Source organism: Cygnus olor, chromosome 3 (genome assembly GCF_009769625.2).
Source record: "Cygnus olor isolate bCygOlo1 chromosome 3, bCygOlo1.pri.v2, whole genome shotgun sequence".
NCBI lineage: Eukaryota > Metazoa > Chordata > Aves > Anseriformes > Anatidae > Cygnus > Cygnus olor.
The window spans coordinates 109,175,202-109,201,472 of NC_049171.1; the positions used below are offsets into that span (position 1 = coordinate 109,175,202).

The 26,271-nt window shown below is 38.9% G+C and overlaps 1 protein-coding gene across 4 annotated transcripts in view; it reads right to left on the minus strand.

Annotated features, from left to right (window-relative positions):
• The window catches only part of SOS1 (SOS Ras/Rac guanine nucleotide exchange factor 1), a 64,820-nt gene that overhangs the window by 28,726 nt on the left and 9,823 nt on the right, over nucleotides 1-26,271 (minus strand). For all 4 annotated transcript variants that reach the window (XR_005818594.1, XM_040553117.1, XM_040553118.1 and 1 more), the window contains 8 exons: nucleotides 24,786-24,917; nucleotides 24,082-24,246; nucleotides 20,295-20,504; nucleotides 19,679-19,822; nucleotides 17,225-17,335; nucleotides 17,022-17,120; nucleotides 4,642-4,769; nucleotides 2,993-3,648 (listed from right to left, as the gene is read on the minus strand). Coding sequence is in view for 3 of the 4 variants with exons in the window: in XM_040553117.1 (XP_040409051.1) it covers nucleotides 2,993-3,648; nucleotides 4,642-4,769; nucleotides 17,022-17,120; nucleotides 17,225-17,335; nucleotides 19,679-19,822; nucleotides 20,295-20,504; nucleotides 24,082-24,246; nucleotides 24,786-24,917 (1,645 nt within the window). In the remaining variant the exon portion in view is untranslated. The remainder of the gene's footprint in view (nucleotides 1-2,992; nucleotides 3,649-4,641; nucleotides 4,770-17,021; nucleotides 17,121-17,224; nucleotides 17,336-19,678; nucleotides 19,823-20,294; nucleotides 20,505-24,081; nucleotides 24,247-24,785; nucleotides 24,918-26,271) is intronic.

A 26,271-nucleotide genomic window follows, 5' to 3' on the forward strand; every position in this document is an offset into this window, starting at 1 on the left:
AGCGTACAATATATGAGCAAGTGTTAAAAAAATACAGACAACACACTGGTTAGTCAGGATGTCTGCTCATGTGATAATTCTCTCTTCAATACAGCCAATTTGAAAGCTAAAAAAGAACAATAACTTGTTCTACAAGGATTTATAAATAATCACCCTTGAATTCCTTAAGAAAGGAAACGGACACTATGATGACGCACAAGCACTCTTAACATATCAAAGCCTTAAAAATAGAAGAGCACTGCCCTATAGATAAAAAAAAAAAATTGCCATGACTTTCAAATCTTGGTACCACCTAGCCGAGCTGCTCTTAAGCAAGCATCAGGAGGAGGAGATGATAACCACAGAAACACATTAAAACAAGTAAAAGCCACCAGAATATGGAAATGGGGTCAGAATCTGAATTTTTAATTAGAGGGCAGCATCTGTTGGGTAAAAACACAAGGCAAGTTGCTTTAGGAGACCTCTCCCAGCTCTGCTGCTCCACCAGAGGAGGGTTTTGACAGCCTGCTGCACCTCCTGGCCAGGCAGCCCCCAGGGTTGTCTCCCTGCCCTACCTCCGGTGGTGGCTGGAGGGCTCATACCCTGCCACTAACTCCACTTTTTCAGCTATTTCCACCAAACTGGCATAACCTTTGCAACCTTATCTATTATTACTCCTTACAGTATTTGACTTGGAAGAGAAGACTCCCAACTACAGCAAACAACTGCCTTGACATTGTCAGATGCAGGGCTACCATAACCACGCTGCATTTGAGGAAAGACACATTAAATAAGTAACAGCTTGCTGTTCTGGCATATGTATATAAAGTCAATACAATTCTTTTAAGATGACAATCACACGCATAATCCTTTGTGGGACAATAAAAAAATCCACAACTTATAGCTGTTTAGCTAGATGCCACAGGGACACTCATGTTCCTACACCTGAAAGCAAAAGAGAAGCCCTGCACTCGGCTGATGCACGCACAGAAGAACAGCTAAAGGGTTACTATGGAAAGCTGTTGCCCTACTCACTGCATCTCATAAAATGCAACAAAGCACTGAATGATTTACATAGTAAATGGACCTCGTTTCCTGTACAACAGAGCCTTTTTGGCTGAGTCACTACATCTATTCCTTTGTTTCCCTGGAAAAGACAGCAAAGAATGGTTAGAATGACTACATTTGTCCCCACAGAGAACCAACTGCAAACCAGAAGCTATGTAATGAAAGATAAGAGCTTAGAGAAATGACACACAACCGAGCAATTCAGCATCGGATCCACGCATGTTGCGCTCAGATCTCTAAGGTTACAGAGATGGGCTAAATACATCACAAGACAACCCATTTCTTTCTTTCGTTCCCCTATTTTTTTTTTTTGGGGGGGGGGGGGACACAGATCCAAGTGCTTCAGGCTATTTTGCAGTACCCATATTCTCAGCTGAGCCAAAGAGTGGTTTGGTCAACATTGCACAACTCTAACAGGAGGCTTCGAGCAACAACCAACTTCAGGTTTTATTGAACTGTGGCTGTTGAGAGCAGGGATTTAAATGACTGCGGAACTGAAAGTGCATCTAACCAATAGATTTGGGTACAACAAGAGTCCCTCTGCATAGGGAAGATGATTTCCCAGTGGTATGCAAGCCAGCCAAAGCGAAGCAAGTGTGTCACTAAAGCAGTACTGGTTCTGCTAATTCTCTGCCAAATACAATTTTAGCTCAAAACAGAACAACGAAAAAAAAAGCCACTCTTCCTTTCTCTAACACTGAATTGTTTTACTCTAACTTCCAAAACCATAAAATTATGTCATAAATCATGCCTGTAAAATTTGAAGCCAACAGCTAAAAGTTTATAAAAACACAAGAAAATGAAGACAGGCACAAAACTTCTCTGGTAAAAACTGCCAGCAAGACATTGCATTTGTGTTTCTAATAAGTGATAGGAAAGCTAAACTGAATGTAGTATGGAGAAGAGCAACAAAAGTAATGGCGTAAACAGACTTATTTGGAAGCACTTTAAAAATAAAAGTACTAAACTATATTGATTATATTCTGTTTACTCCTGGCTTCTTCCAAACAAACATTCCTGCTCTACGCTGGACTCCAGTTTCATCAAGATAGAGCTGCAGAAGAACAATTTCTTGGAGTAAGGAGTGAAAAGACAGACAAAAATCTGCAGCTGAATATGAGAAGTACTTATACCAAGATGCATAAAGTTTAGAATAAGTGCCCATACAGGTAGAATCAAAGAAAACAAATGAACAAACCCAAGCCTATGCTTTTCGTCACAGCTTATAAAAATCCTTGAGAATTATCAAGAAAAACTACAGGCAGATTGGACTGGATGAGCCATCCTATTTCACAGATATGCCATTCACCACACATACATTAACATATCTTCACAAAAATAAACATATCTTCACAAAACAAACAAAAACCTGAAGTCAAAAGTTCTTGAATCAAATCCCCACTGAACTTCTGAATAAGGTGAAAATTATGGAAGTGCCTGCTTCTAGCAAGCTGTTATTTGATCTATTCATTTGACATCAGCATGGACACAGGTAATAGATTATAAAGTGCAACTCTTAACTGAAGAAACTGGGCCCACAATTCTTGTCTGCAGTGCTAGCGCCCCTTCATGTGCCACCCAGCCGTGGAAGTCTCAAGGGAAGGCAATTCTTGTAGCCTGGGGCATACAGGAAGAAGTATCGTCTGGAGCTCAATTCCTGCTGGACCCTGACACCCCCCCCCCCCCCATTCCTCACATGAGAATAACCTTATGCACATACCTATCCCACTACGTTCAGCCAAAAAGGATTTGTATTTTTAACTGCTACAGCAGTGCAAATTTCAAATTCCGAACCTTAACTCAAAATGCATTTCACAATTTGTGCACTGCAAAGCACATTCACTTTCTACATACTGTATATATTTTGCTATACATACTTCTTACAGAAAATAGGAAGCATAAACTAGTCATCAGCTGCTCTGGTTATCGAAATAAAGTGCCTCACCTGCATACATGTGGTAAGTCAGCCTCTCGATAAGCTTGACAACGGTTCCTGCCTTGATGATCGGGATTCCGGATTTGGGCTGCATGTTTTCTTCAAACACAATGTTCTCTTCAGAGTCAGGTTCTGCAAACCTATAGAGCTCAGGATTTGGAAATCTCATCTGCTCTTCTTTTTCTTCCTGCAACATCGTTACATCCAACATCCTTTCCAGCGTGCTTCTATATTGCAAAGATATCAATGCTGCCATCCAGTTGTTTTTCTCTTCAGCTGATTTAGCAGCAAAAATAACACTGTTCTCATCTTTTAAGATGATTTCAAAAGCATGTCTGTACTCATTAGTGTCGTCTTTGTCATTGATTTGTACCTTTCGCATGAAGAACTTCTCTTTTAGACGATATTCTGCATTGCTAGCACCAGGAAGTCTTGGCTGGCCGTGATTTGACTTACAGCAAATCATCAAGCCATCAAATAGAAATATGTGTCTCTCATGCTTTGCTCCTACGCGCGTGAGCGTTCCTTCCATGATGAACTCATTACAGCATTGGCCGATGTCCTTACCCTCCCAACCATCAATATTTTTCTGGATTTCATTCATTTTCTTAATTGCTAGCTGTTTCCCCTTCATCTGCTGAGTATAGAATCGGCATGCAGATTCACTTCAACGTAGGATGGGAAAAAGGCAGCCTATTAGTATACGATGACTTAAAAATCACAATCACCACTAGCAACAAAAACACAAGATAATCTCTCTGAGTGGTGAGAGCTCCACTGAGAATACAGTTTAAACACTGAGTATCAGGTTCTTCTCCTGAAAGCACTATTACAAGGCTTGACTAATGTTTTTCATAAGTGCACCAACTGACAAAGTTCCCACTTAGCTTCTATGCAACAAATGTTTTACCTAAACACAGGCAACCAGAAGTAGTCAGGCTGTTAGTGCTTCTTAGCCTAGTACATCACTCATTCTCATAGCTGACAAACAATTTTAGAAAGCATTAATTTAAAGAAGCACATTCAGAGAAAATAAGCTGTTAAAATGCATTCATGTCCAAGCCTAAATACAACATTTAACAGTAGAAATCTTATTGGGCAAAGAAAATACTAAAACAACCTTAAGATCAAAAGTACAGTTTTAACATGTTTAAATAACTGGTTAAGAAAATAACCATTAACATTAAATCAAATGACAAACGATATAATCCAAGATTTCATTCTAACATTGCTACCAAATGTTATCTACGTATCTATTTCTGTTATCCAGCTATAACTTTAACTAGCCGTTGCACATAAAGCTCTTCAAATTGCTTTAAGCAGTTTCAAATTCAAGAACATTTCCTTCTAATCACACAAATGCACTTTTAAAATATTTTTAGGGTATTTTTAATCTGAGTGTAACTTGCAAATGCTGTAGCTTTCTACTTACCAGTGAATTTTCGGAACGTTTCAACTACCAGTAAGCAAGGACACACAGAAATTCGAACGGTTTTAAAACAATAACAAATTATCTTGGCTTTGATGTCACTTCCTCTGAAAAAGCAGGCTTGTCACAAACTATTTTGTTCATTGTTTACTAAAAGAGGAAACTGGGAGCCCTGGATTTATAGCAAAGCACTAAGAGCAGAAAGCAGGAAAAATGGAAACATGTTTACCTAAGCCTTCGTTTTGCAAGACTTTTGGAGCATATCCGTTCCATACTGCTTTGAAGATTCAGTAGAGCTGTTATTGCTTGCTTTAAGCATTCTTTATCTTCTTCATCCTCACTCTTTTCTTCTAGTTGCTGTGAACATTGAAAGTCACATACAGTAAGTATTACAAGCATTTTGGTACGTGCAAATCCAGAAGTTTGACCTAAGAAGAACAAATCCAACAACTTGCTGATTTGGCGTGCTCATATTTGTTATATAAATTAAGAAAATAATCAGGTGCATTAGTGACACAGGCAAGACACAAAATTCTCTGCTAAGCTCATTCTCAGTTAAGATGAGAGCAGCAGCCATCAGTCCCCCATGTACAGATGAACTCAGGCACACACATTTACCTAAAAGCTACTTTGATTCACCTTGCATCTCCAAAAAAGAACCCGTTAAATGTGTTACCTCCTAGGAGGAGTTAGAGAGGAAGGAGATCCACATATGTACCATTCTACAGCATGAGATCAAATGTTAAGTTTGTGACATGTAGGTGACAAGCTTTTGGAACATGAGAGCTGGACGAACAACTTCAGTAAAACGTCACATTTAAAAACATAATATTACAAGGACTCTCACCTCACTAGCAATTAACAGCCAAGTCAGTAACTCAGGCAGGAAAGGACTTTACATCAGGCTGCCCAGGGCCAAATTTGAGTTTTGAATTGCTCTCACAATAGAGAGGCCACAACCTCTGTGGAAAACCTGTTACAACATCTGAAAGCCCTCACAGTGATTTCTTTTTCCCTAATAGCTCATCGGGATTTCCCTTGAAGTCTCCATCTCCCCAACCCCATCACATGGTGGAAAACAGCAGGAAGGTTCACCCCCTCCTGACTCTCCTTTCCTCCAGATTTAATAAGCCCACTCCCCCCGTTTCTCCTTCTCCTCCACCACACACTCCACTCCATCCTCCCAAGCATCTCAACAGCCTTCCAGTGGCATCGCTTCGGTATACCGGTGTCAACAATAAAGCCCAAACTGGCCGCTGGGGAATTGGGGCTACCAAATCCTTCAACCACGCTGGCTCCCCGCTTGCTAGCACAGCACAGGATGGACTTGGAGCCTTAGCTGCTGGGGGAGGATTTTGCTGGCTCACGTTCAGCTTGTCCACCAGGACTGTGAATTTCCATGTGGAAAAAAAAAAGGGGGGAAGGTAAAGAACAGTAACCTGAAGGATGGTAGGGAGAACTAAGTGTTCCTCCACAGCTATTCAGAAAATAAAGTGGCATCTAACTACAGCCAACTTGTAAAACCAGCATACATTAAGTCCCTATCTGAGAACACAGCTGTACTAACACATTTACTTCCAACTTTCTTAAAGGACAAAGCAACACAACTGTAAACTAAAACTGCAGTAAAAGGGTTAATGTTAATATTTTGTGCCTAACAACTGGCTGTGACAGGTGACTTCTACAAAACAACCTATGCTTTTATCCAAAAATCATTACATTTTCATCTTAAACCTTGTAGCCTAAAGCACAGAAGTGTTTCACCTGATACTCAGTGAAAAAAATGGTGCCTACAGCTATGGCTTAGCCATAAAACTGAGGTATCTCATAACAATCCTGTAAATAATTGATAAGCATTTCAGACTATTACACCAAAAACTGATTCCACACAACTGAAAGATTTATTTTGACAGAAGAGGTAAAAGTGAAGTGATGTGCTGGCATGAACTAGAATAACAGACACCCTTGCAATGAGTACAATCGCGTGGTTTGCTTCAAGTATGAAATGGAAGCATTGTTTTCCAAAATCCAACTGAATACAACACATTCACAATTGACATACAAATGAGTCAGATAACAGCATTATTTTTTTTCCCTGACCAGAGCTCAACATTCAGTGCAAAAGCTGTCAATGCCAGACACTGCTTTATTTGTGTTTTTAGCCATCATAGCCACACCTTTCGTTCTAGGCAGCTTTAGCTCACTTAGCGCAATCTGTCATACTGGAGCTAAACATTAGCCACAAGTGCCTAATCATGCAACGAGCACTGAAATAGGGCTGACAGCGACCAACACAGGCTTAACTTCCAGAAAGGTCTAAGGAATACATCCCTCCGTGAATGAACAGTCTACCCTTGTCGTAGTCTCTCTGGATTTAACACACATACGTATCGCCTTCCCTTTATTTCAGTTGTACAGATCATCTGCTTTTAGAAATGAATCCATACAAATAAGGCAGGTGCAGCACTGCTGGCAGAAATCCCAAAAGACAGCCAAGACCAAGGTGTAACACCCTCACACCCTCCAAGCTTTTGTACTGTTCCTGCACTAGAGTTCAAAGGAGGCCCTTTGTTTTGAGCACTGCCTCTTCGTCAGCTTGCACCAGAAGGAGGTTGGCTGGATTTCCTACCATCTTCTGGCTACTGACCCTTCAAAACAAGACAGGATTGTTTTAACCCAGCCTCCTTAAAACAAGCTTTATTAGATCCTACTGTATTTTGCCACTCACTTGCAAGACAATCACAGGAGATAAGCCAAGGAGCAAAAGGAATGCTAAGTACAATACAAGTTCGATACAAGTTTGACAAAAATCAAACTTAAATGCAACAAAAGTCATAAAATCATTTTGTTATTTTAAAACTGTCTGTATAACCTAAATGTTCCAGTCTAACAGAGAAGTCTAGCATAAAGAAGAACAAACGTCCCATATCCCAAAAAGTGAAGAACGTTTTTGAAGTCTGGAAAATATAACAAAACAAACTTGCAAAGGTAGGCTAATGTGTGTAAGGGGAAAGCTAAACCAATCTGGATAATAAAAATCCACTAAGCATATAAGGATTTCATAGAAGGATTTTCTCAATAGCACAAAGGTGCAATAGGTAGGGTTCAGGTTGGATATGAGGAAAAGGTTCTTCACCCAGAGGATGGTTAGGCACTGGGACAGGCTCCCCAGGGTAGTAGTCACAGCACTGAGACTGCCAGAGCTGAAGAAGCATTTGGACAACGCTCTCAGGAATAGTGTCTGTTTTTAGGGTGGTCTTGTGCGGATCCAGGAGTTGGACCCATTGATCCACTTAGGTTCCATCCAAGTAGGGATATTCTATTTTTCTAGTGCCTTACACCAGAGTACCTGGAAAAACAACTGCTTGTACATTCTCTTCAGGAACGTGCAGGCTAATGCTCATTGCTGTAAACCATGCTACTCCTGTGTTAAATTTACAAAAATGCTTTTAAAGTAATCTCGCTCCAGTTGCAAAAAGATTTTTGCATCAGACAAATCCATGTCCAAAAGCAAACTACGTGTTTGTACACAGAGGTGGAGAGAAAGAGAAAAAGCAGTTGTTTAATGACAACATTTCTGCATCTGGATGCAATGGAAGCAACATTTCCAACCATATACACGAACTAAATCTAAAATCAATGGCTGTAATTACACTCCAGGTTTAATATTCAGAAAGCAGTATGTGGAAGTATGTATCACATGTAGACCAACACAAATTGCAAATCATATGGTGCGCTGAAGACATTTCTTTAGAACACAAATAGAATTTGAATTTTTTATTTTCTAGCCTGATATAATTACCATAAACTGCTATCAAAAACAAAGAGTCTTAGTCAAAACTGAGCTTAAATCGTAGCAATGTATTTCATCTTCCACTGCCCATAGACAGTTTGGAAGAGTCGGCTATGGAAAGTGAAATGGCAACACTGGAAATGCATCCAAGGTTCTCTGCAAATCCCACTGATTCTTCTGTAGATGTGCAGTGCCCTCTAATGAATGAATCAGGTAGATGCTAAGAAGTGTACTTTCTTTATTTGTCTCCTATGAAGGATACCGTATTATTACAGGAAGGAGATGCAGATTTCTGATTATCAGTAGTATTAAAAATACAATAATGACTGTAATAATCTTACAAGTTATCAACTTATAATAATAATAATTTTAATCAGTAATGTAATAGGCGCAGTATCCCAGCCACTCCAGGTTACTTGAAGAAAACAAACTTGGAAAATAGACTGCCAAAGGGAAATTTCTAATAAAAACAAGCACTCTAAGTTCTAGGCTGCAAACACTGAAAAGATAACAAGAAGGGGAAGATGGGGTATTTTCTTCTACCTGCTGCATAACGCATGGATTAAGTAATATTTGTAAAGCCAAGTAACAGGAAATTCCAGAGATACAAAAGAAATCCTCCTTATACACTGCAAGTTTACTCCACAGTAGTCCTTTCTCTTAGCCTGTGAGGGACACGTCTATCTAGAAAGACAATGAAGACAAAAATATTTACACATATGATGAGAACATGCAAATATAGCAATACTAAAAAGTGTCATGAGGGATATAAAATCTTGTACCTCTGAGCTTACTTCAAGATATAGACTGCTGTCTCCCTAGAAGATTAATCTAAACCTAACCACTGAAATTTGTGAACTCGACTCATCTGAGAATAGGCCTGCCATAAACAACAGCATACAGGAGGCAGGGAAACCATAACTGAACTTGCTTAAGACCACTTGATTTTAGGTGCTAACAAGTTGTTGTCCCCAAAAAAAAAACCAGGAAGCTGAATGCCTAAAAGGTCCCACATTACAAGAAAAAGCTGCATACAGCAGTTTTCAGAACAACTAGCCCAAGCTAGTGTTGTTTCAAAGAAACATCTTCAAAAATTGTTAGGCATTTTCTTCAGATATCCTGAAGCCCACAGGGAGGCAACGAAACACTTTGATAGCTGGCAAAGGAAGCCTGATCTGTAGTATGACCTAGCTATCTTCTCTGTAGGGAAATGCTGCATAAATAAACAACTCTCAACATTCGTGAGAACTTGAAGCTCACTGACATTAGTTACTCCAGCTTTTGTTCTTATGCCTCAACACTTTCTTCAACGTGTTTCTGAGAATGAGGGACCTCCTGAAATGGGCTCTTTTATAACCAAGAGTAAAAAAAACAAACAGCATTTCTCTTCTTACAAATATAAGCTGATAGATTTGCTGGCATTCTGCTAAGAAAAAACAATGCTGGAAGCCAGTTTTCTTAATAGAATGGAGCTCCTGAAAGCACTGACTTCTTGCAATTCCTCCAAATAATAAAAACTCAATCCAAAGCAGTAGTATTCTGGGATAAACGTGCTCTCATATCTAGAAACTTCTGTAATTTTTAGAAAGCATTGAGAAATCATCTACAAAAATCAAGTGGGGAAAACTGTAGGGAACACTATATTTCTGCAAAATGACAACAGGCTACAAGGCACTTCACAGCTGAAGCTTAAAGGAAACTCAGCGTGCCATATTCTTGGACATACATCCCCAGTTTTAATGCACTGGAATTTCAGAAGTAATTTTATTTTCATAGAAACTCAGACAATCTTGAGCACAGTGTAATAAAGATATACATGCATGTAACTTTATTTATATTTACATTACAGGAAGAGTGGAACAGAAGTTAACATATCACCAAAGCAACAGCAAAACCTTCTCCTCTCAAAATTAACCACAAATTCTCGGTTTAATTTTCAAAGGTAAATTACATTAAATTATGTAATTTTAGATAAACATGTCAAACATTAGACCCGAGGTACTACATAACTAGTTACAAAGAACTCCAACATTCTCTTGGAGGTCCATTTTCAAAGAGAGAAAAGAGGAAAAAGACCTCATCTTTTATTTCACATTAAGTTTAAACTCTCATAACGAAAAAATGAGGTCAGCCCACTGTGAAGCACACTGTATGAGTAAGGCATGAAAACATGAAAATAAGCATTGTTTCAACTTTCAGTACAAGCTTCGCAATTCATGCACAGCTTGAGTATGTGACTTTAAATAGATCTGAAGGGTACACGGCAGGTTTAACTGTCAAATTTCACTTGAGTTCAAAAAAGTAAGACAATTTAAAGTTAAGTTAGTTAAAGAAAGGTGTGACAGTAAGGGATTGCTACTTTGGTTACTTAACATGGATGCTTTTATTGGCAGGACTCAGGGGAGTGTGTGCAGTAACTGAAATAAAACTGCTTCAGGAATACATTACATTACTCTGAAGTGTTCTTTTTCAAATTAGGATGGCTACTGAGCAGAAGTCAGAAATATATAGAACGCAGAAGCCTGTCAGATGACGTTTCACCAGTTCAACACTTCAGAACTCCCAAAGCAGATTTCATGTGCCAGTCTGCCACCACTATTCCCATGAATGGGTATGGCCTGTCAAGAGACCATATTTCAGGTTATATCTGCTTAAATGTGACTACAGTCTGCTAGATGCTTCAGTAGAGGTCTGCTCAGCTGGAAATAATATACTTCGCTCTCAGGTTGCTGTGTTTTTTGTTTTGTTTATAAGTGGCCAAAGAAGGCATTTGTGTATGTGAACAATTTTTATTATTGAGCTTACGTGATCAACATCTACTTCAAAAAGGAACAGTAAAAAAAGGTCTTGTTTTCAAGTAAGTTTCTTGATGTTCTTCTAAAACCAATTTCTAAATATGCAGTCTTTTTATAGGCTACTAGCTGCCATATATACATTTTATATGCCCAGATTTCATTGCTTGGGAAATGGCTACCTTATCTACAGAAGACTTTGACTTCTGAGAGTATGGAAAACCCATGTGCTCTGCATTCTTCAAAGTGATTTTGTTTTGCCCCCCCCCTTTTTTTTTTTGCATATGCTGACATGTCTTCCATGGCAGATTCATTACCTTTCTGCAACAAACGTACAAGTTCACACAGATCCCTCCAGAGCCTTCATGCTCTGAAAATCTCTTCTTTCCTACTGTCACTTTGGTTTGTCTCATCATTATCAGAAGACCTGCACAATACATTAGAAATTTAAAATGCATAATTAAGTTGATAACACATAATTAGATTTGTATTTGAAATATCATAAAATATTTACCTATGAGATTCCAAACTTGTAATTGAGGTCTTCCACTTTCTTCCAAGATTTCCCATCAAAGTAAAGACAGCTCAATTTGAAAATATCTTCCCTTTCTCTTTCACAATTCCAAAGTAGACTGAAATCTACTTTCACTGCTTCAGCGCAATTCAAGTCTGATCTTTGCCAGCTAAGTTTGCAAGGCCGTGAGCTCAAGTGGATGGCACCTCTACGTTTGGATAGAAGCACATTAATTTTTTGAATGATACATCAGATGAAATCACAGTTTCAGAGATCATTCTGGGAAGCAATCCTGTTGATTTTAAGAGAGGATTGCAAAAAAACAGCCAAGTGAGGAACAAGCAAAATTCCATCTGTAGACTTAGTCTACAGAAACAACAAATGTAGCTTGTTGCGTTATTTCTATTCATTATTTTTTACATCTTTCCATGGAAAAGGAAAAAAGGTCAGGGAAATGGACTACTACTGCTGTTAAGACTGCACAGCAACACAAGTTTCTCAGGGATTGTACCATGATTGCCACAGTCACAAAAACTAACGCCAACCTAAAGGCCTTGAAAGTCTCAGCTAGAATAAGCTTCTTCATGTACAATCCTGTATGGATTTCTTGTGTCAAAGCTTGAATTTAGAAGGAAAAAAAAAGTTTGTCCAAGTTCCTGCAACACCCATCTAGTCTCAGAGAAGTTTGTCCTTGGGTGTTCAGCATATACTGCTGCCAAGTAAGGTAAAGAGCCATCTACCATCATTAGCAGCAGCCATCGACAATGAGGAACTGACCACCAGCTCCAGAGAGCAGTCTGCCCAGCACAGCTCTCCTAATTCCTAAAGCACCAGGGAGGTTTTGCCCTGCGGGTATGCCTAGGAAATTGATAAGAAAGCAGGCCACTGGAACTTTAAGGTTAAATGCATAAGTGAAGTGAAAAGACTCGATTTGGTTAGTGCTTCATTTGATTCTTCAAAGAAGGCATCTCGGTAAGAACGGCCTGGCACAGTGCCACCCTACCCTCTGCTTCAAGGGATCAAAGTACAACATTTGTTGGTCTGGCAGCAGAATGACAACAACACAGCACAAGTGACACTGAGTTGCAGAGTAAGCGGAGCAAAAGGAGGGATTTTTACTTCTAACTTCTGTAAGATTTTACCCAGCTTCTGCCATTCAGCAATTTTAGTGGGATAATGGATCAAAAAAAAAAAATACTCTCCAAGGTAATTCCTTCTCATTGGAAAGCTTCCTCAAAAAAGAAGTCTGCTTTTCAAAAGACCAGATGTATCTTATGCAAAAAGAAAAAAAAAAACTGTACAACAGAACAAGCAGCCCCACCACAGCTCCATTATACATGGCATAAGTCACTGACAAATGAAGTGATATGTGCATGCGTGCATCTCAGGTATGGAGATATAGACAATCCATCAAAAAGTACCACAGCAAAAAAAAGAAAGTTTCTTTACTGAAAAAGTTACCCAGAGTGTATTTACCTCAGAGACCCCAATTAATTAGATTAACAGTAATGAAGTTCGTGGGATAAATATGCACACACATGAGTTTTATTTTTCCCTTACCATCTTCCCTTTGGCTGTCACACATACACACACCTGTGTTAGAGTTTAAACCTGCCAGCATTATAAGGAGAAAAGCAAGAGAAATGTCATCAAAGCAACCACACAGGCAAGCAAAAACTACAGAACCTCATGTAGCTGCCTTTATCACTTCCCACTTGTATCGCAGGAAGAAGTTCTGGACCTTTACAGCACTGCAGTTGTAATTTAAATCTTCGTAGCTTCACCATATGAAGGAGTTGCTCAATTTTTTCCACCTATCGTCACATTTTAGGAAGCTTCTTCTTAGACTTGAGACCACTTTTGACACCACCCCATCTTTTTTTTTTTCACAAAAAACACTCAAATACACTATGCAGTCCCTATTGTGCACTAGCTGCAGTTCTGTCAAGCTACATGTTCTCCAACTAGGCCTCTAACTAGGCCTCCAACAGGCCTTCATCTCTTGCAAAGACATAATTCCACATTCTCTCTAATGAAGGTAAAATTTATATTCTTCTGCCGTTACATATACAAACATATGTAAAACAGTAATACTTCTGTTTTTACTATTATTTCAAGACAATATTGTACATACAAGCTGCTGTGCTTGGAAAGACGTGTGCCAGACTACAAAGTGATTTGGGAGAACAAAATCGTATGCTGACAATAAGTAAATGCTTTATTAAAATAATTCATAGTTAGTCTGAATCTGTGTTTTTGTTCTTAATATTCATTTAAGGAGGCTTTAAGAATAGATTAAAGCAAGAGAAGCTGTTAATTACAGTGCCTGCACTAAATACAAGCAACATGAACAGCATTTCAAGACAATGATCTATAACTGCAGACACTGTAAAAACTCTGCAGGCTGCCAAAGTTCAACTATTAAGACTCAGCGATTCTCCGCCCTGGGCTGGGTTACACCAGTTACAGATGGGATCACAAACCAACTTCATTACATGTGTTATGCTCTGGATCACGAGCCTGGATGAAACACAGCTAAGAATCAAAGCGAACTCAGAGCCCCAAAATACATTGGGCTGTGCTGCCCAACATACCACACAAAAGCTTTACAGGATCAATCTGAAGAAACTCTAGTCCTAAACTAGTAGTGTTTCACCATCCTGTGTGTTCTCCAGCAACATGTAACACATTTAGTATCATCAGGTTATGGCAAGGGTGGTTTCTTATATTGGAAGACCTTGCCAAATCAGATTTTGATTTTTTAAGTTACATTAACATAGTATTTCCACTCAAGCAGAACTGCCGGTCAGTAGAAATTGAAAAGTCATTTATCTAAGAAAAAATGGAAAAAAATCAAATAAAACCCACTACATGCTATCGTGAAATGTGAGCATCCTGAGAATTTAAGCTCATTATACTTAGAATTCCAAGTTAAAAAATACTTGCCAAGAGACAAGAAATTTCCATTCATAAGTCACGGTAGCCAAGTCTGCACTTGATTAAATGCCTATTTAGTTCTCCTATTTTCCAGAAAGTATTTTATCCAAAATTTATATATGCTTTGAGACACTCCTACTTAAAAAAAAAAGTAATTTCAAGTAATCTTCTATTTACCCAAAGAAAGCAAAGAAGACAAAGAAGAGTATCACATGCACACAAATTTACACCATCTAAAACAGAACCTGATTCAATTTAAAATTCCTGTAAGCATCTTCAACTCATGGTTGTGAATACTGCACTATTTGTGCCACCCTACATTCCAGTTATGAGTTCACACTTAGCAGCTTCAATAGTAAATTTGCAGCTATTAGGAATGGGCTTTTCTATTTTACACATTCAGTTTCTTATATAAAAATTTGGGGACTTTTAGGCTGCTTGAAGGAAAACACAGCCCTTAGTCATATGCTAATTCTCCAACAAAGTTACAGCAAGGAACTTAAGCTAAAAATAGAATATGTATTTGTGTTCCTGGTGCCCTGCCAGACTTCAGGAGGGCTTTAGTTTCTAAATATGATAACCATCAGTGGATAGAAATTTTATTTTTTGTAGTCTGCATAGTTAGAAGGTAACTTTGAGATGCATTTTAAACAGATAACTTCAAAGCACATGAGATTAGATAGCATGCTCAGAGAAAAATGTTAAGCCCATTATCATTCAGAATACCTCATATTCAAGAGAAATAATTTTTTCCCCACTACATACAATACTCTGCCAACATTGTCTCCTCATGTTGAGAGATCCTTTTTTGTAGCATTTAGTTTGATTATTCATAGATATGCTTACCAACACCAAATCAGATCTCTTACCACATAAAAGAATTCAATACAACTTTGCATCAAGGAAACGTGGGGATTATACAACAGAAGAATTCCACTAATACCCTTCTGTAGCAATTTAGTCAGGCCATCTTTAAGTACAACCAAGCTGGAATCTATCTGAAGATTCCAGATGTACAAAAGAAAATTGCAGCAGAAATCATTTGAGGAAGGTATTCATATGCTGTGTACACATGCTCTAATTGACAGATGAAACTAATGCCATGAAAGCTACCGTCTCTTTTCATGCATTTATTATCAATCATTGCCTATCATGTGTATCACATCTGGCAGACCACAATGAAGAAAACCTGGAAAGCTACTATAAACAGAACCAAATCCAACTCAGCAATATTAGATTTACACAGGGCAAAGGAGAAGGAAGGCAGGAATTTTACCTACAGCACAAGTTAGGAGTTGCAAAAAGACTGATAACCTTCGGGAGCTAGGCTTAGCTTAGACTCCAGTTTACCCTACAAATGAAGAAACATAAGCAGCTCCAACCTTCCATAAGCACATATGACCTGTCTCCTCCGCTGTAATTACCAATGGCAAGAGGAAACACAGGATACTTGCATTTCAGACATTAATCTATGCCATGCCTATTAAGTAAGACAATAACCATGTTTACGTGGAAGTAAGCATGCAAAGCCATAAGGTACTGCATTTTGAGACTGTATGATAGAAGCATGAGCAGAGGAAACTGATCTGTATAGATACATCATACAACCCTTCCAACATACAGTCAGGAAATGTTTAATATGTTAAAGATGTCTGAAAAGTTGGACAAACAGATCAAGCATAAGTTCCAAAATTTTAAAAAAGCATGTTATATGAGATGAGCTACATGCCAAAACTGTACTTTGAGATCTAAATCAGTAAAAATTGTGTTAAAACTGTAGAGACAGCCTCAAGGATGACCTAGCTACTTAGTTATCCCAAGAAAACCAAATAAACATTCAAGAACAAAAACAGGTTTCTTCAAAAGAACAGATGGTGTTCTTTTTGTATTCCTTAAGAATTCCCATTAAGTCAAAATTGAGATTCTAGTTGAAAGTTTTACTCAAAGTTCTTCTTAACGATTAATATTCAATGCTAATTGATAAATCCTCCCAAAAAAACCTTCTGTAGCTATTACCTATACACATGTATGTTATGCAGACTTTACTGTTAGCCCAGTGACGCAAGGTCTCATTACAACAAGCTCAAGAAGTCTACACACAAGCCTTCCCCTTGAAGAAAGGTAATCACCTGTATACCCATCACAGGATGGGCACTGGAAAGAGAACATGGGAAGTTTCATGGAAATAAAATGAAGTCTGAACGAAATCTTACTGTCGTTTTAAACCTACAATGCAACATCTTGAGAAAGCCTTGAACACTTTCTGTAATAGTTGTTTGCCATCATTTCCTACCACTGTTCAAACCATCATTCCAAGAATATTAATACCTAGATAGATCTCTCTTCCTTTCTGAATTAATAGTAACTTGATTATTCAACAGAAAAAGCATTAGAAAAGCATTAGCAGCTGTAAAACAGTTATAGTGTACACCAGAGCATATGACCTGCTTTTCATTTTATCAGTTTTATTATTCAAATTCTAGCACGTTTTACACCTAAGTACACAAAGCTTTGGTATCCAACATGCAACATAGCAAAAAAAAAAAAAAAAAAGATTGACACAACGTTCTTACTTTTAGCAGTTCAAAATAATGAAGACAGTGGTAAACAGGGGCAAGGAGCAGCCGGGGTAGAACATACTGAACAGCTTCTTTAAAGCCTTCACCTATTGACTAGAAACAAAATAAGTTTCAGTCTTAAAACAAGCGTATTAAAGCAACCATATAATGTAATGAAAATTAATAATAATAATAATGCTTACTAAAAAGAAAGTTACCTGTAAATAAAATGCTGCTCCTGGCTTTGATAATTGGCTTAGAAAATGATCATGAAAACCAGGTCGCAAAATATCTTGTGCATATGATTCATATGGATCAAATGCTAGTTCCTATGAAGAAATACAGAATGATTTTTACAAAACTGATCTCAAGTGCTACACAGAAAGGAACCCTTAACTTGCTAGCTACGGTTTTCCTACTATAACTAAGTATGAGCTTAGACTACACTACAGCAAGGGCACAGTGCTACTGCCTGAGAATCTCCAAGCCCTGTTGAACAGTGGTGCTCCCTAACCAAGCAGCTGGACCATCACATGGGGTTGTTACATCCCAGGTGCAGAACTTGATGTTTTATTTAACTCCATGAAGTTTCTGTAGGTCCATTCTCCAGCATGTGCAGGTCCCTCACGAAGAAGCACTGCCTTCCAGTGTCTCCCCCTATTTTGGCATCATCTACCAACTTGACGAGGCAGACCTTCTCCCACTTCATTAACAGGTATTAAGCAGTATCAGCCCTACTATCGAACCTTGAGGAATGCCGCTAACCATTGGTAACCAAGTGAACTTTGTACTGCTGATCACAGCCCTTCAAGCTTGGCAGTCCAGCCAATTTCCCGCCCACTTTACAGTTCAACTAGCTAGTCTACATCTCACCAAGCCAATTATAAGGATATTACAGGAGCCTGTGCTGAAGGCCTTGCTTAATTCCAGATAAGTGATAGTCACTGCTCCTCCCTTGATCAATGGAACCAGCCATCTCCTCTCAGAAGGCAGTCAGACTGGTCAGGTACAGTTTGCCCTTTGTAAATCTGTGCTGGCTGCTCAGAATCACATTCTGGTCCTTCACATGGCTGGACATGAATTTCAGAAAAAATTGTTTTATAATCTTCCCAGTGACTGAGAGGTTAATCATCTTCTGGTTTACAGGATCCTCCTTCTCAGACTTGGAGAATAGGCATTACGCTATCTCTGGTAACTGGGGACCTCCACAACTCACAACTAAACTTGAAGAACTCTGGTCAGTGGCCTTGCAATGACACTAGCCAGCTGCATCAGCATCCTGTCCTGCTGCAGAGACTTACATATACCCACCTTAGATGAATAGTCCTTAACCTGATCCTTGAGTTTCACCCCTCTCCTTCAATCTTACCTGGGAGGCCTGAAAGCATATCTGGCCAGTAAAGACCAAGCAAAGGAGATTCAGAGTACCTCAAACATTTTTTATCTTCTAAAACGGAGTGTCTCACCCCATGAGCAGGATACCCACGTTTTCTATTGTCTTTCTTTCCATGCTATTTTACACATTAAAGCATTCTTGCTTTCCTTCACAGTCCTCATCAAGTTTAACTACAGATGAACTGCAGCCCTCTTAATGCCATTTCCACCCGCCTAGACAATACTTGTACATTCCTCGTGAGAAGCCTGTATTTCTTTCTGCATTTGACTCAACAGGAATCCCCAAACTGTACTCACCCTGGCCTCCTACTACACCTGGCCTTTTTCTTGGGGACTAGGAAAGCGTAATTCCTGAACACACTCCTGAATTCACTTTAAGAATAAGCCCACTATCCTGAGCCCCTTCTACCCTGAAAGCAACCAATACGATTCTGTCTACCCATTCCCTGAACGAGCTAAGTCTGCTCTCCCAAAAAACATGGTGTTCAGCCTGCTTCTTGTCTCCTGCTCTTTCCTCAAGACCTTCAACTCCACCCCTGCAGCCAAGCCTGCCACTGGCTTTGACACTCCTGCCACTGCTCCCTTGCTCCAGAGAAAAGAGGTGAATTGGAGCACCTTACCTAGATAGCCCATAAGCACATGCCACAAAATACTGTCCCCATTGCCCTCCAGAAATCGCCTAGACTACTTGAACCAAAACAAGTTGTCCTCCCAGCAGATGTCACCTTGATTATTCTACCAAGAGAACCAAGGCCCACGATAATGAGATAACTCCTGCTTGTTTGAAGAAGGCTTTGGTCTGTTTTTGATTGGCAGGTCTTTGGAGGAGAAGCTCAACCACAACATTCTCTTTGGTAACCTCCCCCTGATTTTTTCCAACTGCACACTTCAGTCTCCACGCCCTAACGAGCTTAGTTTAATAGCTTTCCTCACCACCTTAGCATACCTGCAGACAAAAAAAAAAGACCTTGCTCCACTGTCTTTGCACAGAAATCCTGATTTTCAGCTGATTTACAGAATTCTCCATTTCTATTGGAATCTAGTCACAGGTGGTTTTGTTTGTTTGTTTCCTTCTTGTGCTAACTACGACTAAACAGCCCACAAAGACTGAGGACTAAAATTATAAAGGTGAAAGCAGTCCCCTCATGACTGACAGGACAGTTGGAAGAAAAAAAAATCTCAACCTAAACAAAGGCACCTAGAAGTGAGATGCATTTAGTATCTACGTGCAAGACCTTAGAAGACATTTGAATAATAAAAAATAAGAACTGTCTTACCTCAGCCATGTCTTCAAAACAGCTGCCTACTAATGGGTGAGGACTACCTTCATCTGTCATTTCAACAGTGTCTTCTATATGACCCAATAACTTCACACTGAGTTCGTGAATGTCCGATATACGACTAAATATATTTTCCACATCCTGCAAAAAGCAACAGAACCAGATAAAAAAAACAAGGAATTATGAGTAATTTAAAAGAAAGAATATTATGTGCAAAGCTACTCTGTTATGATTAGGAAGTTAAAGACTTGTTTAATTAAGAAAAGATTTTAATATATATTTTGTAATACTAATACATAAAAATCACATAATTTATTTTTAAAACAATAACTTTATATAAGTAAGTATAAATATATGAAAATTTACAATGAATCAAAGATGACACAGAACACTGGCCAACCTTAAATTACAGGCCTGCAAGTGAATATAGAAAATCAGGTCGTTTCTTCTACAGAAGAAGTGGCTCCCCACAAGTTCCTTTACAATTCACATTTCAGAACTGGTAAGTGGTTTCTCTACTATGGATATATTAAACTGGGCAATAGTTAGGTTCTAGAAACATTAACTTAGATTTATAGACACTATAATTTATTTATTTTTATACAACACTTACATGAGATGAAAACAGTTTGGAGTTGGAGGCGTATGGCTCTCTAAAAACTCTGATAATGAGATTTAGTTCCCTTATATACTGGCGAACCTCCGCCATAAATGACTTCACTAGGTCATAATAGGTTTGCTCCCCTGAGGTGGAGGGTTCCTCATCAGATAAAGTTAGCGCACTTAAATCTTCTACGTCTTGATGGAACATATCCATTAACACCTAGGTAGCAAAGAGGGAGAAAGCCACAAAGTGACAAGAACTTCTTTTCAAGATCTACCAGTATGTTACCAGAAAAGGAAATTATTATTGCCATGAAATCAGAGCAATCAGCAGCAATATTTATGCATGTAATTCTGCAATTGGTCGAGCACTACAAAAGCAACATTCATTATTATTAATTTGCAAGTCATTATTTGCAGTGGAAATTTCTGTAGAATCCCGTCACTTAGACCGATCCAGACATCTCTCAGAATATGGTCCTAAAATCAATTATTATTCGAAGTGTTCTACGAAGTACAAAGAGATGTTTAGCCCTTAACTGTATTCTGTAACTCTGAATTAGCCAACATAATCTAAGTTTCTGAAGATAATATAGTATTTGAAGTCAAGAAGTATGCACATTTTGGCTTTTCTCCTTTAGCTTTAACAGGAAGTCATACATGATTTTGCTCAGAACCCTGTTATCTACCTGTGATGAATACTCGCTTGCCCACTCATTGCAAATGTGCTGGTTTCTATCCTTAATAGCTCCTGAGTTTTCTTGTTAAATTGGACCCACAAGGAAGGGCAGCAGCTTCAGAAAAAGCTGTCAGTCAAGGCGCAGAACTGCACAGACAAAAGGACTTGAAGAACCCCAACCACCAGAGGTCCCAGTGCATTTGTCTACCCAAGCAAGGTTTACCAAACACAAGCAATTAGTAAATTGAACTTCGAGAAAAAGACTACGTGAATCACTGAACCTCTTCCAAACATGGAATCTGAGCCAGGAGTCATTACAATGACTTAGCAAGCGACAAACTGAATTTTCTCTTCGCTTGTTGTCTATAATACCTGAAGAAGAACTTAATGTCCATGTGTTGACTGCAAATTAGTAAAAGGCATTTTAATCTGAATTATCTTTAGAAAAATAAAACACTGCAGTCCCCACGCAATCTAAAGTGATGCAGCTTAAGAACAAGCCAGCAAAACATGTACTCCAACACACAAGATGACTTAGTCCTGGGATAGACAGATGAGGACAGCGTTTATAAACAAACCTACTGCCCAGAGCTACTCCCCTTCCAGGAGGCCACAGAATGTATCAAACAATCCACATGAATTTCAAAATAAATTAGGACTTAAGTGCTGCCTGCCAGCCTCCCTTGTGAACAGATGGAGGTGAAGCCATGGCAACCTACGCCTGTTGCTGCAGAGACTGAGGTGATGGCTGTCAATCACCAAAAGACAGAGGAAAAGACTGCAGGATCGAAGCTGTAAATACTCATTCGAGAGCAACATGAGGGAAGGCTAACACGTAAAACACGAAAGAGAGTTTTTTAAATGGCAGAAAACAGAGCAAGTGTTTCTCAAAATAATTACAGAACTGGAGATGAAGAATTAAGCCTCTGAATGAGCCACAACAAACAACCTGACATTTACCCTGGTGTTCACTGTAGAAGTCTTCCTTCTACAATGCACATTACACAGGCACTTCTCTAGAGGACGTGCCAGTTAGCCAAGCTGTTGAGTACTGGTACTGGACAAATGAGCTATTCTGCAAGAGAATACTTGGGGATTTGTAAGCACTAGGGATGGTCTCGTAGGTTCATCTAACTTCAATACTGGCAGAAATACACCTACCTAGAGCAGGCATTCTTCACCCGGGTCCTGTTCTAACAATCCTCAAAAATACAGAGGTCTAGTGGGGAGGGAAATGGGCACGCAGCAGGTTCTTTCTCTTCGTGAGTCAAAGGTCCCTGCTACACACCCTGGTCTTAAACTTCTCTGAAAGCAAAACAATGGACGTTTTGCATTAAGCCTGACTTCTGAAGACGTGTTCTAAGAAAAGAAGGTGATTCATCTTGTAAAGTCAGAAAATTTACATGGAACTCAGATTACAATCAGAATCCTAACTATTTCTGGGAAACAGGACATTACATAGCATCACCACTGTGGGCAATTACATGGGGTAACATAGGTATTCAAGGAGGCCCCAGCATTTATAACTTCATGGATGCAGTTGTAGAGCATACTTGATCTAGAAGATTCCAGGTTGCAATCACAAGGCATACCTCACTACAGTGAAAACAACAGAAACAAAGCAACCATAACCCAAGATACTGAATTTAGAGCATTCAGAAGCATGAGCAGATAGTCAAATAAAAACAGCTTGCATTCAAATGCAGGTGGGTTTTTTTGTTTGGTGGTGGTGGGTTTTTGTTGTTGTTGATGATGTTTTCCACCTCTCGGAGGAGGTAGAATTTTTTATATGGATGGGTGGCACAAAAGCAAGTGTGAAAGTGCTTGGGAAAAAAAAAAGACACATGGGGCCAACAAACTGTTTTGGTTGATTTGTTTCAAAAAAAAAAAAAGCAGAATGCATGTTGGCAGTAAGAACCTAGCATACTAAGAAGGTCCTTGATGTGACTGGAAAAGAAAACACCTTGGGAATACCTGTCCATAGCTTGTTCCACTGTGGTAGCAAAACCAACATGCCTACTTTAGAGCCTTTCAAAAGTTTCTTCTGCGTACATATTAAAAAAAAGAGTTGCTCCCATGTAAGAGTGGCTCATGTAATGGAATTTCCCAAATCAGTCTTTTCTGCTTGCTACCTTTCCCTAGGATACAAAGACACACACAGCGACAGCACTGTTCCTGTTCTTTATTCAAACACGCGCCTCTAAACACTGCCATAACAACCCAGGCAAGTACACCCAAAAGCAAGAGGGACTAAGACAACTGTCCTGACTGAGAAATACTTTGCCCTTCTTGACTTCACAAGACATCTTTCTTTCCTCTCTTGAGATGAAGAGAAAAGCAAGACGGAAAAAAACACAAGCATGAACAAGACAAAAGAATTTGATGAAACAGAGACAATTCCAATCAAAGACACAGATTAATATAGACCAAGAAGCACCAAAAAGAGGTGATAAATCTGAAAATCGCTAGACTGCAAGAAGATCCCACTCTCAGGTACCATTTCTGAAAGAATCTACTTCAAGTTTTGTTTTTTAAACAATGGAAGATTTGAGATGCTCAATGAGGTGGCCGCAGAAGCTAGAGCACAAAGGCACCTCAAAGACAGACAGTGGAACCTTCTCCAGCACTGCTGGATCACCAAGGAAAGAGGTAACTGCTTTCTGAATTGAAACACTCCTCTGAAACTACAGGAAAGACTACCTGCAGATAAAAATACGGACCCCCCACGGAGTATTAGTGATGCTTATGAAGGGATTTTTCAATTTATTTTTGACCACTGAAACACTGCTTTTTACATGCAATATAGTCTTAAGCATGGGTGGTCTCCCAAAATCATGAAATTTTGGGGTTAGTGCAGCTTCACAGTAATTTTTAAAGCATCCACACATTGCTGGAATTAGTCAAGCAATATCATAAGGAATAGACACTTAAATATTAATAAGCACAAGCAACAGCTCTATAAACTCAATTAGCTTTGCTGTATTACTGGAACCATATTTTACTGCAGCAACTTCTTTCAAATATACAACACCCCATTTACCCAATACGGAATAGACACTGTCCTGTCAAAACTTAACTAAAACTTTCTGTTAACATTAGAAACGAGAGTTATGCTTACCTTATCAGCACACATTGCCACTTTAATATCTTGTTTTGTAATCTCATAATGCCTTATATTTCGTACATAATTCCCAACCAATTTCAGTATGTCTGCAGAAATGTATTCTAATACTGCCACTATGTAAACAGACACTTGGTGGTCAATTTTGTAGCCTAGTACTTCCTGAAAGGAAAATTAAAAAAAAAATCAGTGCTACACTGTTATTCAGTAGATGAAATACACACAACAGGTTACAACTAAACCTTGCAAGTTTCTAACTCCTCATCATAAACATTCAAGACGTGCAGTCTATATTAGTTAAAGAAACATGGTCCTCTGTAGGCCAGGAAAAGAAACAGCATCACTGTAGACTGTGGAGGTGACAACACCCCAGAACTGTCCCGAAAGCCTCACTGAAAAGTTAGTTTACTGTCTATCGCATAAACAAAGCTAAGCACTCATTTGATTCAAGTTTGATTGTTCTTATTTCATTTTGCATGACTCAGAAAACAATCAAGAAACTTCCAGAGAAACTCTTAAATGTACAAATGGAAGAAATACACACAATCAATCAAACTGAAAACTCTGAAAATTAAATTATGTTGAAAACAGGTATTGCTACTGTTCTCTTATTTACATTTCAGGCAGCACGTAGACACTAGACAAAATAAAGCTGTCAACCTCCAATTGCATTCCAAAAGAAAGATTATGTCACTACTTACCTTTAATAAAGGGTGGATTTTTTCTACTGGGAGAGATAACGGATTTCTTCGTTTCCTCTTCTCAATAGCAGACTGGGCATCAGCTATTGCCCACTTATCAATAGGATGGGGAAAACTTTTTTGAACACGATCCTTAAAAAAAAAAACAAAACCAGAACTAGAGGGTAAGTGCATAATTGGAATGACCTGAGCAATACTAATACACTATGAAATCACTTCTCGTTAATTAACAAATTAGTGTCTGCTACTGTTAATATTTTGACTGTGAGAGCTTCTATAACAAACTATCATTTTGGTACATGGTGCTCACTACATTCATAAGGCTGTATCAGAGTATCATTTCCATAGAAAAATCTACTGCTTAAAATTTGAGAAATGCCAGAATCAAGTTGCCCTTGCAGGCACAATTTGCTTCCCTCATGCACATGCCTGATAATTCAGCAATTAAATACATTTAGACATAGAATGGTCACTGAATGAGATGATGGGAGCTTTGTTTCACCTTCACTGATGAGCACACAGCCCAAATTGTCTATCACTCGCATGCAAACCCCTCTGAAGACAGCAATGAAAACGATAGGAAAAGACTGCCCAACAGTTTCATAGTCTGCAGTTGGACCAGTCATGCCCAGCTCAGCTTTGCCCTCATTTTTTTTTCCTGCAGTTTAATTACTGCATCCAGCACTCGGTGCTGGAACACACCTACACTCGCCCATGCTCTGAATAGCTCTCCTGCTGGAACTCACACATGGGTCTCTGGAGATTCAAAGCCTTGACTGTTTTTGGTAGCCCAGGTGTTTCAGAAAAGGTGCCAGAAATCTAATTTCTCAGATAGCTTCGCATATTTTTTCAGACCACAGTTCCCACTGACTGTTTCAGTTGCAAGCGCTCGCTTACGTAAATATGACCCCAATTTGAGCAACCACGAAACGAGGAAGATGAAATTAATGACCACTTACAAAGAGCTGGTACAGGGCAATGTACACAAACAAAAACTTTCCAACAAAAAGAACTGGGACAGAATACAATTCTATAAAGGTGGCAACCAATGTTCCAAAGTACAGATTTGTTTTTTTTTTTCCTCTCTCCCTTCATCATAACACTTCTGCAAGAGGAAAGTAGAAATCTTACTTAAAAAAAAAAATCTCATTTGATATCTAATACTGATTCATTCCCCCTAATGTAGCCCAGCCTGCTGACTGAAGAATGAAGGTGTCCTGGGGGAAAAATAACCGTGTATGACCATATAATTAAAGACAGAACCATCACACATAAACACAAAGGGGGTAAATTGAGGTTGCCTGATCATCTTTAGTTCTTGCATTTCTCATCCTAAGGGCTTGACTTCACAACCATAAGACTCTTAAAACAACACTACATTTAACCCTGGCTTTTAAACAATGCTACCAGAACACTTCATGCAATCTTCCACAAACCTCTGTTACTTCAGTTGACCAGAATAATGTTGCAAAACAGGCTAGCCATG